The sequence below is a fragment of the Esox lucius genome, chromosome 12, assembly GCF_011004845.1.
Source record: "Esox lucius isolate fEsoLuc1 chromosome 12, fEsoLuc1.pri, whole genome shotgun sequence".
Classification (NCBI taxonomy): Eukaryota; Metazoa; Chordata; class Actinopteri; order Esociformes; family Esocidae; genus Esox; species Esox lucius.
Window position 1 is genome coordinate 19,867,497 of NC_047580.1, and position 18,195 is coordinate 19,885,691.

The following is an 18,195-nucleotide window of genomic DNA, read 5'->3' on the forward strand; positions in this document are numbered from 1 at the left end:
GACTGGTATCAGTAATTTGGTCAAACGCACCTACAGCGTTTGAGAACGTTCCCGTAAGCGTTTGCTTTGTTAATTAGATAGGCTTGCAAAACACGATTTTAGGTTTGGCCCTACTTGTATAAGCAGGTTCTACATAATTCGACAAATCTGAAACAGTACACCGAGGGAGTTGTGACAGTAATCTCGCCTAAACTAGTAAAGTTGCCGTCTCATTCCAGGCGATTAATCACCACTAAGCGAGTGTTAGTGAGATAAGCTGTGTTTCTATAATTATGCATTTATTGAAATGGCCTTAGTATATTCAAATACAGTCGATTATGTTTTTAATTAATGAATTTGATTGAATCAACAAAAGAGCGTTTCACTCAGAGCAACATTAAGTGCCGATCTGGCGAAGGTGAACAGTTTCAATTGTAAAACCCATACAAAATATTGCATTTGTGACAAATTAATGAATTGGTTGGAAACAACCACAAAAGAGCGTTTGCACTCCGGATAACTTGAACACATTATGATCTGAAATATTAACACAGCCTACGTTTCAGGTGTACACAGCAATACCCGTAACCTAACATAATTAGTTTACCCGCTTTTGCTAATTTGATTCGGTTTGGGGGAGGGTGGAGTCCGCTGGCCTGTTGTACTTTTCGCACGAGACAATCTTTCTCAGACTCCGATTGTCTTTAATGAGTTTGTCGTGCACTTCAATTTAAAATGTACTCGAACGAATAACATCGCCTTTATGCATGGTTGTTACCGCGAGATGGAATTTCGCGCGCACAGGTGCTTGGGCTTGGCAGCTCGTGAGAATTAAAATGTGATTGGATCATAGTCTGTAAAAAGAATTAAGACTGGGAATTAAAGACTGACAGTTGTGGCAAATCATGAGATCATGTCACATTCGAATGGGCAGTAGGTCGGACCAATAAAAAAACACGACCAAGTGAAAATACAGACAAATCGTTATTTCTGTCTAAAGAAGTCGGATGACTGAAAACGCGCTGAAATACGGGACTGTCCCGGGAAAAACGAGAAATCTGGTCAACTTATCCTAGTAGTTAAACTTGGGTGTAGTATTGACATGCATAGATCAGAGCACACCAATAAATTAGGGGCATGGTCCACCAGCGTCGCATAATTTAGTAAAAATATGTAGCAATCTAGCATAACGAACTACTGTTTTGATATAGCAGCCTGGAAGCGAGCCTAGGGCTGGTGCAGGTACTGGGCGCGTTCAAATTGTAAACGAGGTAAAAATAGTTTCAGAATTGAGATTCAGCAGACATTCACATTCGTTGCCGTTCATGCTGCTTTCCATTTTTAGGGACCAGGGCATAAGAGTGACGCGCGGGATTGCCTAAATGGTTTTAGATATTTGTAATATTATTATTAACCTTGTCATCAACAACGTTGTTGTACACATGCCAATCCACTACATTTGAAAAGGTCAAAAAGATGTATTCACTTATCAACAAATCCACTATATTCCTAGTTATACTGTAACTCTTCAATGGCCCTACCAGGTAGGAGTGTACTTATGTAAAATACCTGTGACGTTAATCATTACACAATATTTAATTCCCGTTATATATCCTTTCCTCAAACTTCATATTCAATTTACAAGACACCCCCACGGACACTGTTCGATCATTGAAAGAAACACAGTTAAAAAATAGCCATTGTAGAAAAAATTTAAATTCATTGACTTAACAATATTTTTATTTATTTAAGAAATTACATTATTATCATTACGAAAGTTATTAACCTCCTTGTGTCACTGACAGGCATTGAAATCACATTACTAAATCAATTAGATGTGTCATTTTGAAGTTGACAATACACAGGATATTCCCGTGTAGACGTGGCGTGGTGATTGTTGAACATTGAGTTGGCTTAAGAGGTCCTTTCAAAGCAGTCAAGAGATTCTGAAAAAAAATTTGAGAAAGCATTGGACCTTAACCAATGTTGATTTCAAATGAATATTGCAATCATGAAAGCATGTTTATTATTGAGATAATACCTACCTGTCACAAGGAGGGACATTCATGCAGGCCAGAATCTGCTTAATTTCAGTTGGAGGTTCTGTTTCAGGACACTTTACTTTAGGTATCCCATAAAAGTATGCTGTAGTCTTAACAGGATACCCGATTTTCTCACTAGCCAGGAAACAAAAAGCAACATGCTTTAACCAAGCAATACCTCATGTGTTAACACATTTTATCATTTCAAAATGTTATACAACTTTCACCTTGAAAATGTACAGTGAGAAAATTCAACAAGTTGAATACATTTTCTATAAAATAATGTAAGGTAGCCACTACATTTATGATTCCTTACCTTCTTTCAACATGTTTTTGTAAAACAAAAAAAATGACTTGCCTACTCTCCTTCAGGGATCTGCCTTTGCCCCACAAAACACTCCAGATTAGCCCCTTTTTATCACACAGACTAATCTAAGGATGCTAAGGAACTAAACAAATGAAAAGGGTACATTACTGAAGTTTGTTGCACTAACATCCAACGTTTGAAACAGGTTGAATGATGTGCTGGCATGGCTTTGGGACACGCTGAGTTCATTTCACAAGTATTATAAATAGTATAATTATAAATAGTATAACATGCAGTCTACTTACGGGTATTCTGACAGATCAGGTGTGCACTTCTTTTCTCTGGACCTTCTGGATCCTTCTCCACAGGGGGGCTCACACAGACTCCACTCACTCCATTCACTCAATTTGCCATTAACTGAACACAAGTGGAGCATCGTGTGAGGAAGATGAATAAGGACTATTGTATTATACAATGCATGGATATGCAAAGAGATAAAATGCTTTTTTATTTAACCGTTGTCATTTTCAATGGTGACCTGGTCAAAGGCATAAAAACTGCAAGACAACACTTATTTACACATGTACAATATAAAAAATGAAAATAATCAAAGACACAAAAAAACAATACTATGTACATTCAAATAAGACAGATATAAGTAAGAATTACAACATATGAGATGGTGCATTTTTACAGATAAGATGCATACTAAAACCACCATAAGGGGTGGTAAATTATAAATAGAAAGTGAAAGCGTGCAGAGTTATCATGTGAAATTACATAAATACAAGTGGATAATGTGCTTAAAAGTTGCAGTGGTCAGTTGACAGCTCAGACAGTCTGAGTTTGAATGAATAAGGGCGGAGGAGAGATTTGAGTTTGAGTGTCTTTTGCAATTAGTTCCAATGGCAGCATAGAACTGGAAAGAGTGCTAGCCAGAGGTATAGATTTTAGGAGCAATGTAGCCAAATATTAAGGTACTTACCTGTATCAACAGATTCTTAGTCAGATCCATCTAAGGTGTTAATGTTTGCAGTGCAGACAGGTTAAGGTTGTGTCCAATTGAAAAGCATGCATTTTGTTTTACTGGAGTTGAGGTATAGTCAGAGATCAAGGAAAGCATGTTGTATATTACTGGAGCTAAGTTGAAGGATGGACAGCAAAGAGTTCAATGTGGGGCCTACTGTATACAAGACAGTGTCTTCTGCATTGAGGTGAACAAGATAATCAACCAGCAGCAAGTGCAGCATTATTGATAGGCTATATACAGAGAATAAGGTAACCCCAAAATCAAAAACACCCACTGAGACAGTCAAAGTTTTAGACAACAGTCCCTCTGATTTTACACATTGCACATGGTCAGAGAAGTAGTTTTTGAACAAGGCTAGATAGCTCTCGGGGAAACCAAGGTAATTTAGTCTGTTGATAAGGATAAGGGATTGACAGAGTCAAAGGCTTTGGCCAGGTCATAGAAAACAGCTACACGCAACTGCTTGCGGTCTATGGCAGATATTATGTAAGACAAAAATCAAAAACATTTTACTCACAGTTGCAGAAATCTATGTCAAAACAGGGCCTGTAGTCTGAAATCCCTCCATGACACGTCTTCCCATCAAAAGCTGTGTGATCACACCATCTTTGTCGTCTTTGACTTCCACCAATTTTTCTACAATTAATTTTTCCTCTACTAGATGTACATTTTTCCCATTCTGCCCACTGCGACCATTCACCATCCACTGTGGGAGAGAAATAAATATTATCTACATTTCTTTCAACACTTTTTCAACAATATACCTTTCTCAACTACCATTACACAGTGTAAAAACATCTCTAGGACACAGCAGATGTTTATATTTATATTGAAAGTGGTACAACTTAAATGTAAGCCAGTTTAAAAAGTAATTATTTTACAATTAAATAATTTGGCCAAATACTTCTGTTGTTTCCTGATTGCTAAAACATAGTTCACTCAAAAGTATTAAAACAAGCACTAAATTGTGTATGGAATCATTGTGCCATCTATATTGCTTTTCTAAATGAAATTATTTTTCAAAGCTGGTTGACCAAAAGTGAAAAAGTGAGTGGAAGAGAGTTGGTTTGAATGCGCTTTTGCAATCCAGCTAAAGTCCACAAGCAAAGAGAACATTTGGGGTAAATTAAAAACCCATTCTCATTTTATATGGCAACCTGGCTGAAGGCAATCAAATGCAAAAGGAAAAGACAACACAGCCTCATATATAATGTTAAAATATGTACACATTTCGAATATACATATAAATACTATATACAAAGGAAATAAACATATACACATATACAAATAGACTTTTAAGATTCAGCAAGTGCTTTGAAAAGACTGCATCTTCACCCTGAATGGGTCTGAATTCAAGTATTGGGACATCTACAAATACTTTAGTATATGGCTTACTCTCCTTCAATACCTACATTAACCACCGTCTGTGTAAAGTTAAATACAAAATGGGTTTGTTTCCCCAACAAGGCATGCTGCCATCATCCTGTCAAACCATGACTACAGCGAGGTAGTCTACCGCTAAAAAGCTCTCCAATAAATGTAAATGAAATGTATTACACTTCCATCCACCTGTGCCCTTCACCAGTGTTCCGTTCAACCCTCATCATTATGATCTTAACTGGCCCTTACTATGTAAAAGACTTCAGACTCACAGGTACCACCTTATTTCCAAGTCCTTTCAATGGAAAATGCCTACCTTCGCTCACTTTTTAATATTTGTTAGGCTTCTCCAACAATAACCTGTTCTTAGGTAGATAGGTCACTCGGTTCAATCCTAAAGCCATTCATCTCAGTTTTCCGCACTCAAATAATTGGAACAAATTGTCATACCTGGTGAAACGCGTTCAAATACAGATTGAAGAATGTATATGCTAATAGTATTTGAACCACAACAGTCTAACAGGACCAATGAACCAATGTAAATTCAAACACTACAGGAATGCAAACTAAGATAAGTCGATCTAGCATTTTATTCTCTCTCTCAGCATTGTAAATAAGCCCATTGTCTAAACAGACTTATAGTTTTATCAAATTACATATCATCATCAAGTGATTTGATCACCTTATTACCTTTGCTCAGACCTTATCACATTTGCTCAGCACTACTGTTAATAACTGATGGAATGGGCCGAGGGAATGGCTTATGCTCTGGCTGTCAGTATTTTACCTGGGCAATGCATTTTAGTATTGCAGATTGTTGTCTTTCTATTGGATCCCAAGCAGGCCTGACCTCCATGTGCAGGGGCTGGGTTGTTACACTCTCTAAGCATTTCATTAACTCCCACCCCACAGGTAACGGAGCAGGAGCTGGCGGGGCCCCACGATCCCCATTCACCATTGACTGTTGAGGATTAAGGGAGAGAAGTTTATTTTACATACACCGTGAGTACAAGGTTTTATTACATTTTGTTTAGGTTGATACATTAAACCATTTGCTTGTATATCCATCCAAAATATGTTTGCTTTGACACACCACTTACCAGGACAGAAAGGAAGCTCAACACAGTCCCTAATCTCATTCCCTAACCCAGGGCATTGATTACCAGGGGGCACTGAGGATGGTGGTGGGTTGGTACACAATCTGTTGCGCTGCTGTGTGGGTTTAGGTAGACCACCACTTATACATGTGCCCGAGCATGCCTTCCAGCTTTCCCAGTTTGACCAACCGCCATGCACTACAGTTGAAAGAGGAGGGTTGACTTACTCCAGTGAAAAGATATTCCAAACTTGCATAATTTATGAAATTGACTATTGAGCCTGAAAGAATATAATGTAATCCAAACAGGAGTCTCCAACCTATTTTACCATTTGAACTAATAAAAATGATATAACATGTTAAAATCTATGTTTTCTAGCATTTAAATTTTTTATTCTCCACTCCCTTGCAACTTCCCTATTTCCTTTTACAACAAGACAAAGTCTTCTGTCATTATAATTAGTAAAAATAAAGGTTAATAAACAAACTATTGTCTAGCCACCAACCGTTCACAACATTAACACTTGTAAAAACCAGTTACCTGTACTGTAGCTTGCACACTCAGCTATTAGATGGGATAGGCACACCTGTCTAGAACACTTCATCCATCTATATCGTCATGACAAAGTAACTCCCTCCATCTACAATGAAGCAAAGTTTGCACATTTTCCTTGTAGTCAGAAACCTCACAAAAAACAATATTGTACATTAGTGTACTCGCCAGTATGTTGTCAATGGGCCTGGCTCTGCATTAAGGGCAACATTAGCTTAGCAACTGTGGCTGGGCTCCAATTACCAAGTTTTAAGCCCCGAATCCTTCAACTATTTCCCTCTGGGGAATGAAAATCAAAACCGCATGCAGTTTGATTGGCATCAAGTGCAGATAAACAAATAATTTGAGCTAAAAATTCAATTTTCTTAAATAGTCAATGACAGTTGGCATACCACAACCATTTTCATTTCTTAAAGGGTAATCTGTAGCTTCTACCTATGTTAATTAATTAATTATATTTATCCATTGATACTTGAACAATACAAAAATGCCTTGAGGTTTAAATGTTGTCCTCAAGCAGAATCAAAAATATCAGCTTGTTTTATTCCAGTATTTATAAACAATGTCAGTAAAATAATAAACATGGTTCAAATTATAATTTTGTTGTAATGGACTGTATGTCCATAGCACTATGTCTGAATTTCAGAGTGGTTACATTTATCCATCCCAATCCTTCATCTTTTTACAGAAACAGGCCAGGTAAAACTATTTGTTAGTTTTGCAACTTCTGATTCCTGCTTTAAACTCAGATGTCCTGTCACCAGTAACATTGTATAACCAACCAGTTGAGCAGATCCAAATTCATTACTTCATATATTTTAGCAAAACATACCATAAAATGTGTGACCTCGTTGATGGCAGTGGAACATTAAAATGTAATGTCCTTTAAGAATAATTTGGTGAGCTACTCATAAGTGCAGGTAAACAGTAACCCTGCTATTAACATGTTGGAGACCCCTGGCTAAATCATGATGATTTTTACTTGGGCAGACTTGACCAGTCACACAGGGTTCCTTCTCTTCACTTGGACCGTCGCAGCTGCCTCCACATTTAGGTGGAGGTTTTGTGCATGTCCTCATTCTCTTCCTCATGCCCTTCTCACAAGTCACTGAACAGGGCTCCCACTGACCCCACTCACTCCAATGTCCCTGTTCTGAAAAATGTTGGGCACAGTCATCAAAAGAAGTACAAAATACCTTCAATTATGATATTTTTCAATGTAGGTTCCCTGTTTGTTAGAGAGGGTCTGTACCTGGACAACAGTCTGACTCAAAGCACGGTTTGGTCTCTAACGTGAGTTGCAGAAGCTTCATAGGGTCAGTTGTTTGAGCACATTTTCCCTGTCCATGGCATTCTCGTCGTCTTTGCATAACTCCCTCTTTACAGGGGACAGAGCAGCTGCTCCAAGCTGTCCATTCAGACCATAAAGGTGGCCTATAGGGGCAATATTTATTTTTTTATCACATCCTGCACTGGACATTGGATAGACAAATGAAACAAATTGAGACATACCCACAAGACTTGCACTTTCCATCATCTCCAGTGTATCCATAGTGCGTGTTAAGGCAACAGTCATCCATTCCCACATTTCCCAGGAGATTGGCACAATTTCCCAGATTCTTATCAAACTTGCTGTAACATTTCACTTCCTGTGATACTAGAAACATAGATAATTAATAGATTCCAATTAGCTCTTTAATATTTAAATTTGTATTCTAATATATACAATTCTAATATTCCATCAAACTATTAGTATGCATTACATTTAAAGGAGCCATTTTGTAAGACTTTCATCATAAAACAGCAGATAAATGCTGATTATATTTCTAAGGATATTGGGGGTTAATTTAATTTCAAACTGAGTACTTAGTGTATTCACGCTGAGTTGATTCTTCATTGCTGTCTTTGTTTGACATATTATTTGACATTTTGCCATCCCTTCACCTAGTCTAGCTAAAACACATCGAGTTAAGATTAGGATGGAAGCATCCAGTGCCCATATGTTATTGTAGAATGGTACAAAAGAAAAGAAAACCTTACCAGTCCCAAAATATTTGTATTAAAAACTGGAGGAAGCTAAATATATATAACTAAATATTTTGAGTGATTGAGGAATTCACAGGTTCGTTTGGACTTGAAAAGAGACCTTAATTTGCTATATTTCTTGTCAACAGACAGGTATACAAAAAGCATTTGTTTGTTTGCTTATAGTTATACTACAATCAGGATAGGATAGGCAATACAAATTTAAATTTCAAACCACATGTTGTATAATGTTAGCAAGATTGCCAAGCTGTTATTTAGTTAGCTGCTAAGGCTAAACCTAATAAGGTTCAACTAACCTTGTAAGCTACCTAGCATTGAATTAGGTATAGTTTATGATCAATCATAAAACAAACAAATGTTGAAAAAACTGCCTATTGTTTACATAAACTACACTATGTGTGTAAAGTTCATGGAGCTTGTTCTAACTCTAACATTATTTTTGGTTTAGAGTATTTAAAGTATGAAAGGTCTGGCAAATTTTAGAAGTACTACAAGTGTAAGAAGTCTTGAATATTATTTAAATATTAAAAGTATTAATTAAAATGTAGTCGGTGGAGAAGGAGCAGAGCAGTAGTAATAGGGGCATTAGAATTTGTAGGACCAATAGTGGTAGGACTACTAGTAGTAATAGTGGTGATGGTGGTGGTTTTTTTTAGTTGTAATGGTGATGGTAGTGTTGGTAGTATTATTTTATTTATAGGAGCAGTATTTGTAGTAGTATTATTAGTGTTAGAGTTTTTAAATGATTAAAAGTATTAATGTTTGAGAAGTATTGAAAGTATTTCGATTATTATGATTATTAGAAACATTAAAAATATTAATTAAGAAAGGCAAACATTTACATAAAGTTTATGTATGTAAGTTTTTCTGTTTGGCGAAGTATTTCACTTTGAAACTGTTTCTAAAAAGTGCCAAAAAGAGTTGTTGCGACAATTTTCCTTCTGGGTAATTGAGATTACACTAAACTTTATTTGCAATGAGTGATTAATTCCCACTTGTTTAAATAACAAGGTTTTTGGTGGGTGTGCAGTTCCTAGGTGGTTCTTTTAGGAAACAAATACAAATATGGGTAGCTACTATAATTTTGCACGTGTAGATTGTATGTAGCCTATTATCTTTCAATGCATCTCAAACTACTTTGGCAAATTAGGATTTAATTTGACAATGTGTTTAGATTTATTTAAACAGACTGGGCTATTTCTAAAATGTATTTTTGACTGGAGGAGGCGAAAGCATATTTTTATACTTAAGCTGTTGAATGAGTCCAAAAACATAATGTGATTGAGGTCTTTGGATTATATAAAACCACTTAATACAGATTTATCATTGTCAAAAAGGTTTGTGGTGTCTGTGTAGTGAAGATGAAGTGTTGCAGTTTAATCATTATACTTAAATTAAATAAATTATTCTGTTGTTAAGAGTAGGTTTAAATCAAAAATAGTAAAGGCACTGACCTGATTCCCTTATGACCATAAGCAAAACAAATGTTTTCCATAACTGAACCATTTCTTTGTCTTAGTCTTTTCCTGATACTGTTATTTTAACTCTATGTCCACTCTAGTAGGTTTCTCTAGTTCATGCTTCACTTTATTACTGGAAAGACATGCAACCTATTCCCTTAAGGTTAATGAACTTATACCTCCCCCCTTAGCTTTACCTTTTTCCAGCATTGTTGTGCAACTTTGTAGAGTTTCAAAAAATGCCTAAGGGACTGCTGGTCTTATAGACTATTGGAATAGTCAAGATAAAAAAGATAGTCAAGTTTGGCAATTCGCCCAATAAAAGTAGATACCCTGATAAAGCTATATTTGAAATATTTACTAGGTTTGTGTGATTTAAATGTTTAGTAGTTATTTATAATGTATTGTGAAATTAATCACATCAACAACAATAATAGTTAATTCAAAAAACTATTCACATCATCATTTGTTGCAATAATGATTGACATAATAGGTTTTTTGCCTTTCTTACTGTGAAACCTTGAATTTAATTCAATATTTATTCAACAATCATTGCACATTAAAACAAATAGCCAAAAATGCAACTGCTTTATCTCATTCCCCTGCTCAGACATAGTGTGTGTCAACCAATAGTTTAGTGCATTGATTGCCATGGTTGGACAGTTTTCTTTTTATTTTCAATATAGTAATCTGTGAAGTAATCCTTTAGGTTACCTAAAATAACATTATCCTGTACATTCTTTGAATGATTCCTTAAAATTCTAACCCAGTCCATATATATGCCAAGGAATATCATTAGCATATGTTAGTTCTTTTTCAAATCGAAAACCTGTGACAACTTAAAGATACTGAAAATCATATTCTGTGTGGGAGATATAGGCCACAAAATGGCACTAGCCCATGATCATACCAAAATCATGTTTTTTGCAACACTTAAAATGTAATTTAATATGATTTGCTAATAGCTGTAAATGGAATTAAAAACAAATGGTTTAATGTAATTATTCATGTCCAAGCTGGATGATTCTAGCTGTTTTAGGTGCAACCTTAACAAGTGACCATCTTCAAGGATTTGGCTTTGGAAAATGAGGCACTTGTTGCTATATTTTAACAGTAATTGTGATTACACTATTTTAAGGTAATCTGGGCTGATTACATTTAGTTCATTTCTGTCATCGGATTACAGAATCCCTGTAACATGTAATTGAATGCTACACATCCATGTCCACTAAGTCATTGACAATCAGGTTTCAAGAGTTCCTGGGTGCATCATTTCGAAATGTACAAGTACCTTTACAAAACAGGCAGTAGTTTTGAAAAGTTGTGTCTTCCCAGATGGTCTAGGAACCCTTTCAGTGTGTTTTCCAATCTCAATTTTGGAAACTAAACTTTCGTGTCCAGCTTAACTCAATTTGATTTGCAATTTTTAATTTCCCTAATTTCCCTTTTATTTATTTACATATATTTTTTCTATTTGAGCTCTGTCACATAGTTCAGCTATTGATTTTTCAATATGTTCCTATCCAGAGTTGTATTTTGGTCACTGACTATCCTTGACCAGAGTACACCCATTAGATTTGCCATTTTGAATTTCCCTGATTATACACAAATTCACATTTTTCTACTGCTATTTCTTAATAGCCCACTATCCATATGAGCTAGAGGTCTACTGACTAGTGTGGTATATTCCTTTACCTCTCCTCTCAGAGGTAATACCTTCTTTGTATTACCTTCTTTGTAGCCCAGAGTCCAAACTAAACATGGAGAAGCTGCGTTTAGCACTTACGCTGTACACAACTGGAATAAACTACCAGAAAATCTTAGACGTGTTTTTATGTTTTCATTTGAGTAATTGTTTTTATGTTATTGTACTTTCATATTTTTTTGTTATTTGTCTTTGTAAAGCAAATTGAATTGCTTCGATGTACGAATTGTGCTATATAAATAAACTTGCTTGCTTTCATTCACATTAAAAATATATATATTCCTGTCCAGAAGACATACAGTCCCTGACAAAGTCTTGTCGCTTATCTATTTTGTAGAAACACCTGCTATTAACCTGACTTTTAATTAATCAATTGGTGTTAGAAATAGCTCATATGAAAAGCTAAAACCCTCCCAAATGATGTTTAATGCACTGAAATAAATTAGTTTCACTGAAAAAAGATTTATCATTTAATCAAGACAGAAAGGTCAAATTTTGGCAAGACAAAAGTTTTGTCGCCTATAAAGAATTAGAAAAAATGTACTGCAAATACAAAAATATGTCAGCAAATTAAGTAGTGGTGCTGTGAGATCCAAATGTAATATCTTGTATGACTTCCATGAGCTTGAAGGACTGCATCCATGCGGTTTGGCAAGGATTCATACAATTTATCATCAGGAATAGCAAAGAAAGCAGTCTTGCATGCCTCCCAGAGTTCATCAATATTCTTTGGTTTCGTCTTCCATGCTTCCTCTTTCATCCTACCCTACATATGCTCAATGATGTTCATGTCTGGTGACTGGGCTGGCCAATCCTGGAGCATCTTGATCTTCTTCGCCTTGAGGAGCTTTGATGTGGAGATGGATGTATGCGATGGAGCACCATCCTGCTGCAGAATTTGGCCTATTTTATGGTTGGGAATATAAGAAGTAGCTAAGATTTCTTGGTATTTTAGACTATTGATGTTGCCTTCCACCCTGCAGATCTCTCGCACACCCCCATACTGGATGTAACCCCAGACCATGATTTTTCCGCCACCAAACTTCACTGTTTTCTGGGTGAATCTCGGAGCCATGCGGGCTCCAGTAGGTCTCCTGCAATATTTGCGGCGACTGAAAAATCCACCTTCTTCCACTTTTCCAGCATCCATCCTTTTAGCAGGCTTGGCAAATGCCACACGGTTTTTCAATTGTCTTTTGTTTAGTGCTGGCTTCTGGGCACTGATTCGACCATGAAGGCCATTTCGAGACAGAATCCGACAAACTGTTCTGGTTGACACAGGGACTTCAGGTGACCAGGTCTTGTGGAGCTCTGCTGCAGTGGAAATTTTCGAGCCATCAAACGGTCCTCTCGAGCAGTTGTCTTGCGGGGTCTGCCTGACCTGGGTTTGTCAAAAACGTCTCCAGTGTCTTCAAATGTTTTTTTTATCCTCTGTACTTGACGCTGAGACACATTGAAGGTGTCTGCCACATCAGCAGTGGATCTGACCTTCAGCCTCTTGATAATCAAAACTTTGGTCTCAGGGTGAATCTTAGGCATGTTTGCAGAGGTCTAGTTGCAGTTGATGTGAAGGTCTAGTGTACTGGGGTTGTTTTTATACACACCTGAGACCTAATTGAACCATTATTAGTCACAGGTAAAGCTCATATGACAAGGCGACAACACTTATGTCTTTGCAAAAATTGACTCAATGGGCTTTACCAAGCTGTGAATATTAGAATACTTTTTGACAGTTTCGTTTTGCACTGAAACATTATTACAAAAGCTGTTGGGATTCAAATGAGCCATTTCTTGTAAAGACATCTTGATTAGAAATATATTTCAGCGGCACTTCAGGTCAATTTGTACACAAGCGACAAGACTTTTGTCAGGGACTGTATACCTCTAAAACCAAATGTATTTTGATCACAGAAATTTCCTGTCCAGAGTACCCCTATTAGATTAGCAATATTTTTAGAATAGTTTATGCATTTTATGGTATTTTATTTATGCCATAATAGCTAGAGATCCACAGACAAGTGTGGTGTGTTCCTTTACCTCTGATCACACAGGTACACTTCTTATTTCTTCCAAATTACCTCTCTTTTTTTCAAAGAATAATATTTGTTATATTACAGCACTGTCACTTCATTCACTTATACACTATTTTTGACCTAAGTTTGAAGGACACAATTATTTAAATTTAAAATAATTATTTCTAACATGATTATATGTTCTTTTCAAACTAATTTCATGTATGTCTTCGTGGGGGAAAAGGAAATTTCTCCAGTGACCGCAAACCTTTGAACGGGAGTATATATGCTAACTATTTAATTACGTTTTGACGTATTACATAAAGAGTGAACTCGATAAAGATTTGTCCTTGGATAATCACTAAGAGCTGATAACCGTATTTTCCCATCGCATCCTGTAGGTGGCGATTGTAAACCAGCTCACTACTGAAGAACAAGAAGTAAAAAAAAGAAACAATTCCGGTTCCGGATCGACTCGGAAGTATTATTCTATTATTATTATTTTTGCAGTGTGTGGTGAACCAAAGGGGTTCCTGAAAATGCTCTCTCGGTTTTCAAGGTTTGGTCATTCCCTGACCCGTTTTCCCTATAATAGGTTGTGCGGAACTCGGTTAATATCCCATTCGCCAAACTCCGGTGCTGCTGGTTCCGCCACTGTGTCAGATTTGCAGCCTTCGCATGCTAAGGAAAGTCATGGACACTCCGAGGTCAGCGCGTTTGAGAAGGTGAGTTTTTCCAGAATCGAAATACATTATGTAGCTACCCGCTGTAATGAAAATAAAAACAAACTACACACATTCCTTCAATCAGATATAGTGGCCTGCTACATTTCTTTTCGTTACGTCTTGTTAATGTTAATATGGTAATACATCAACATTAACATCAGCATTTCAATCTACGTGCAGCTGATCACAGTTGTTTTTGAGCTACACCATCAAAAATAAGTAATCACATTTCAAGTACATGGATAAGCATAAGAATCCATATAAAACAGGCAGCAGTTTTGAAAATGAGGACCTCAAGGATCTGCAAAGATTTTGTCTTCCTAGATGATCTGGAAAGCCATCCCATGTTTTCCAATATCAATTTGGTACATATGAGTTGCCATTTTAAATTTCCATGATTTTAAAAGAATCCTATATCCTTCATTATTCCCTTTTAACAAGTTTTGTTGAATTTCTATAACTTTACAACCTATTTCAGCTGTATAATCATAATAGGGGATCATTTCACTTCTGTTTGCATATCTTGCAATTGGGGAGTCTTTCAATATGTAATGAAAAAATAGATGTATTTCTATTTGACAGCTCTGTTGCGAAACATTTTCTCAACCTTTGTCTTCTTATGTCTGAATGTTCCAAGACTTTACGTCCCGCTTGACATTCTCCATAATAAACAAAACCTCTTAAATCTTTACAGAATCCAGATTTTCATGGGTTCTCTCAGGACCCTATCGTTGATGAGTGGAACATGAGGATGGCCTTCTTCTTTGGCATCTCTGTGGCCATTGTTGTTGGGGGAACCTTCATCCACTATTTGCCAGATCATGGGTATGTTTATTCTACACTCTACATTCATATGTGTCACTTGTGTTGTCACTAGGGATGGGCACGGATAGTCGAATGTTCGAATACCCGAAAATAATTTAGTATTCGAGTACTTGTGTGTGTATTCAGTGTTCCACCATATTTCTTTATGTATATGTATTTTTTTAGGTTTAAATAAATTGACCTGAATATTATTTTTCGAAATACTGTTAAAAATCAAATCTAAAATGTTTACATATAAATGGCGTGGTATATCGTCATAACAAGTATTCGTTTTGAAGTAGTTTTTATTACGCTCTGTCACACGTTTGTTGTTTACAATCGTCAGTCAGCGCTAGTAGTGTGGTGAGGTCCATAATGACGCAAATGTTAGCAAGTGGATGAAAGTTAACTAATCTAAGGGACGATGGAATATATTTACTGAATTAATGTTACTGTACCTACGGAAAAAAATATTTAGCCACAAAACACTACGTAAAGCTCGGCAGTGGAATCGAAAGGCGTTTTAATAGTACAGAAAACAGTGAGTTAAGCAAATATCATATAGCTGTCTAGCTTAAGTAACTAGGTCCTCTTGACTCTTCCATCCAATAAACTACATTTTATGTGTTGATAAATATTGTCTTATAGTTCTGTTGCTGAGTTTTGCGTGTCAACCACACGGCTTCCTCCATACGCGCGGTCGCCCTTTTCTCACACAAACGGTAATTGAGCCGATGTTACATGAGAACGACACCCAGTCCTTTGCGCGTTACATAGTGGGGCTCATGTTGTATCGATAGTTTTTAAAAACAGGTATTTCGGTTAACCGAAAACATTGCAACTTAAAACAGAAAATAATTATTTTCAAGTATCCATGGAAATGTTTTAAATTATTCTACTTTTTAACTACTACCTTTTGACTACTATAACCAAATAACATTTTTGGTATTGTTTGTCTGAAATGCACTACAAGTTATATGCTCTAGAGTAATTACGCCTATCAGGTCCTACTTGTCAACAGTGCACTTCATTACACATGACACAAATAAGGAAAGCCACCAGCATTTAGCTATCATATAAGAATATGGATACCCTTTGCAAAGGATGAGGTTAAAATATTTTGTTTAAATCCTTCCAAAATGTAATGATATGAAACGTTTTTATTGGATCCCTTTGTAGCCTACATAATTAGCAGACATGTTTACCACAACAGAACATTTGATAATAACAAACCCATTATATGCAGCTGGGTTGGCAAAAAGCTTATAAAACAAAATGCACAAAAACATTAAATCTGAGTACAACATATATTCTTCTATTAATTTCCAATATTTACACAGTTAAGGCAGAGCTTAGCAGTGTGTCCTCGCAAAAATGGAATCCAGCTTATTTTTATTTTTTTCAGCTCAATGCTGGAAATGTAACTGATTGTACTATCTCTCCAGTTTCAACACACAGCTAAACATTTGAAATCACAACACCATTTTTTGCGCTTCTGATCTGGCTTCCCCATAAGCAAACCTTTTGTCAGGGTTTGAAATGCATGAGAAAGGTTTGGAACGTTCAGCAACGATTGTGTCTTTGATCATGTTCTTTCACCCACAGTCTAATATATCTGGTCTCACCCTACTCTGTTCTACATGGATCTGAAGAAATAGAGACACATTTACTAAGTCTTATCGCTTGATAATTGATAATTTGTCATTTTGATCTGGCTTTTTTTCAACAGAATGAGGCAATGGGCCAGAAGGGAAGCTGAAAGGTTGATAACACAGAGGGAGGCTGCAGGTCTTCCTCTTATGGAGGAGAACTACTATGACCCAAGCAAGATTGTGCTACCAGAAGCGGAAGAGAAGAATACACTATAAAGAGCTCTACAATTATAATTTGTTTAGTTCTGTGTGACTGTAAATTTATCTTCAGTATAATCTTATAAAATGTCTACCACAGCATTGCTATATGATCGTTTTGTGAGTATCGGTGATCAAGAAATTAGTATTATAGTCAAAATAGTGGATTGAATATTTTGTGTGAATTCCAAATCACTCCCTTTGCCCTTCTCTTTGCACCTCCGTCATATGTGTCCCTAAACTGAGCTACAAAAAGATGAGGTACTACACTGCTGGTTCAGTGCAAAGCAGTAAAACTTAAGGCAAGTTTTCCCAAAAAAACTGTCTGCAGGGTCCACTTTTTGCATTTGAATGTAATTATTGCGACAGAACCTGGGGGGTTTCAAACAACTATACACCACAAGAGTATTGTTTTAATTTCTTGCCAGGAAAATTCAACCAATGACATTAGATTGCTTCTGATCGTAGCCCTATTCTCTTTCAGGGAATGGTGTGGGGAACTGAGCTGTCAGGAAACATTTTATTGAGAGGAAAGTGAAGGAATTGTTGACATGGTACGTTTGATGAGATGCATTTTCTGGGATTATCAATTTGCAAATCCTCGGCTAGAATCGCTGGATGGTAACCAATCGCGGGTATTTAAGGTGTCCTACTGAAATGTCTTCAATTTGTTTACAATTGTTGGTCTCATCGATTGAAAAGTTAATGGGTATTGCCAGGTATTTGCATTCATTTGAAAGATAAAGTCCTGTGACAAACTCAATAGATTGTACATGATTTAGAAAGGGCCATCCCTGTATGAGCTCATACACTTCACAGTGCATGTCAGAGCAAAAACCAAGCCAACAAGTCCATGAAAACTGTAGACCACCTAGACCGAATTGCTAAGACACTTAAAAGTCTCAAGTGTTCAGTGGGCTTTGTTGTTATGAAATGGCAGATGTTTGGAACTAGCTAGATTTCCTAGAGCTGGCCATCCGGCCAAATTAAGTAACTGGGCAAAGAATTGCCTTGGTCAGAGATGTGACCAAGAACCCAGTGGCCACTCTGTAACAGTGCCTCAAACTTTCTACTGAGATGGAAGAACCTGCCAGAAGGATAACCATGTCTGCTGCATCAGTCAGACCTTTATGGTAGTTAGATGGAAGCAAGTAAAAATCATATGACATGCAATCTGAAGGTCTGATAATGCCAACATCAAATTAT

The 18,195-nt window shown here is 36.6% G+C and overlaps 2 protein-coding genes across 2 annotated transcripts; one reads left to right on the forward strand and one right to left on the reverse strand.

The window, feature by feature from the left end:
• Positions 1–1,691: 1,691 nt before the first annotated feature.
• LOC105026928 (properdin) lies at positions 1,692–10,040 on the reverse strand. The gene is made up of 10 exons (XM_010898739.4): positions 9,888–10,040; positions 7,900–8,044; positions 7,640–7,821; positions 7,370–7,540; positions 5,839–6,033; positions 5,526–5,699; positions 3,876–4,064; positions 2,634–2,745; positions 2,025–2,156; positions 1,692–1,925 (listed from the first exon to the last, which is right to left on the reverse strand). Exons 1-10 carry the CDS (start codon positions 9,937–9,939, stop codon positions 1,916–1,918), a joined length of 1,362 nt encoding a protein of 453 aa, XP_010897041.2. The 5' UTR covers positions 9,940–10,040; the 3' UTR covers positions 1,692–1,915.
• A 4,031-nt stretch (positions 10,041–14,071) lies between these two features.
• Positions 14,072–17,091, forward strand: ndufb11 (NADH:ubiquinone oxidoreductase subunit B11). Its single transcript, XM_010898740.4, has 3 exons — positions 14,072–14,335; positions 15,030–15,160; positions 16,869–17,091. The coding sequence occupies exons 1-3, from the start codon at positions 14,150–14,152 to the stop codon at positions 17,005–17,007; spliced, it is 456 nt and encodes a 151-aa protein (XP_010897042.1). The 5' UTR covers positions 14,072–14,149; the 3' UTR covers positions 17,008–17,091.
• The last annotated feature ends 1,104 nt before the right edge of the window (positions 17,092–18,195 follow it).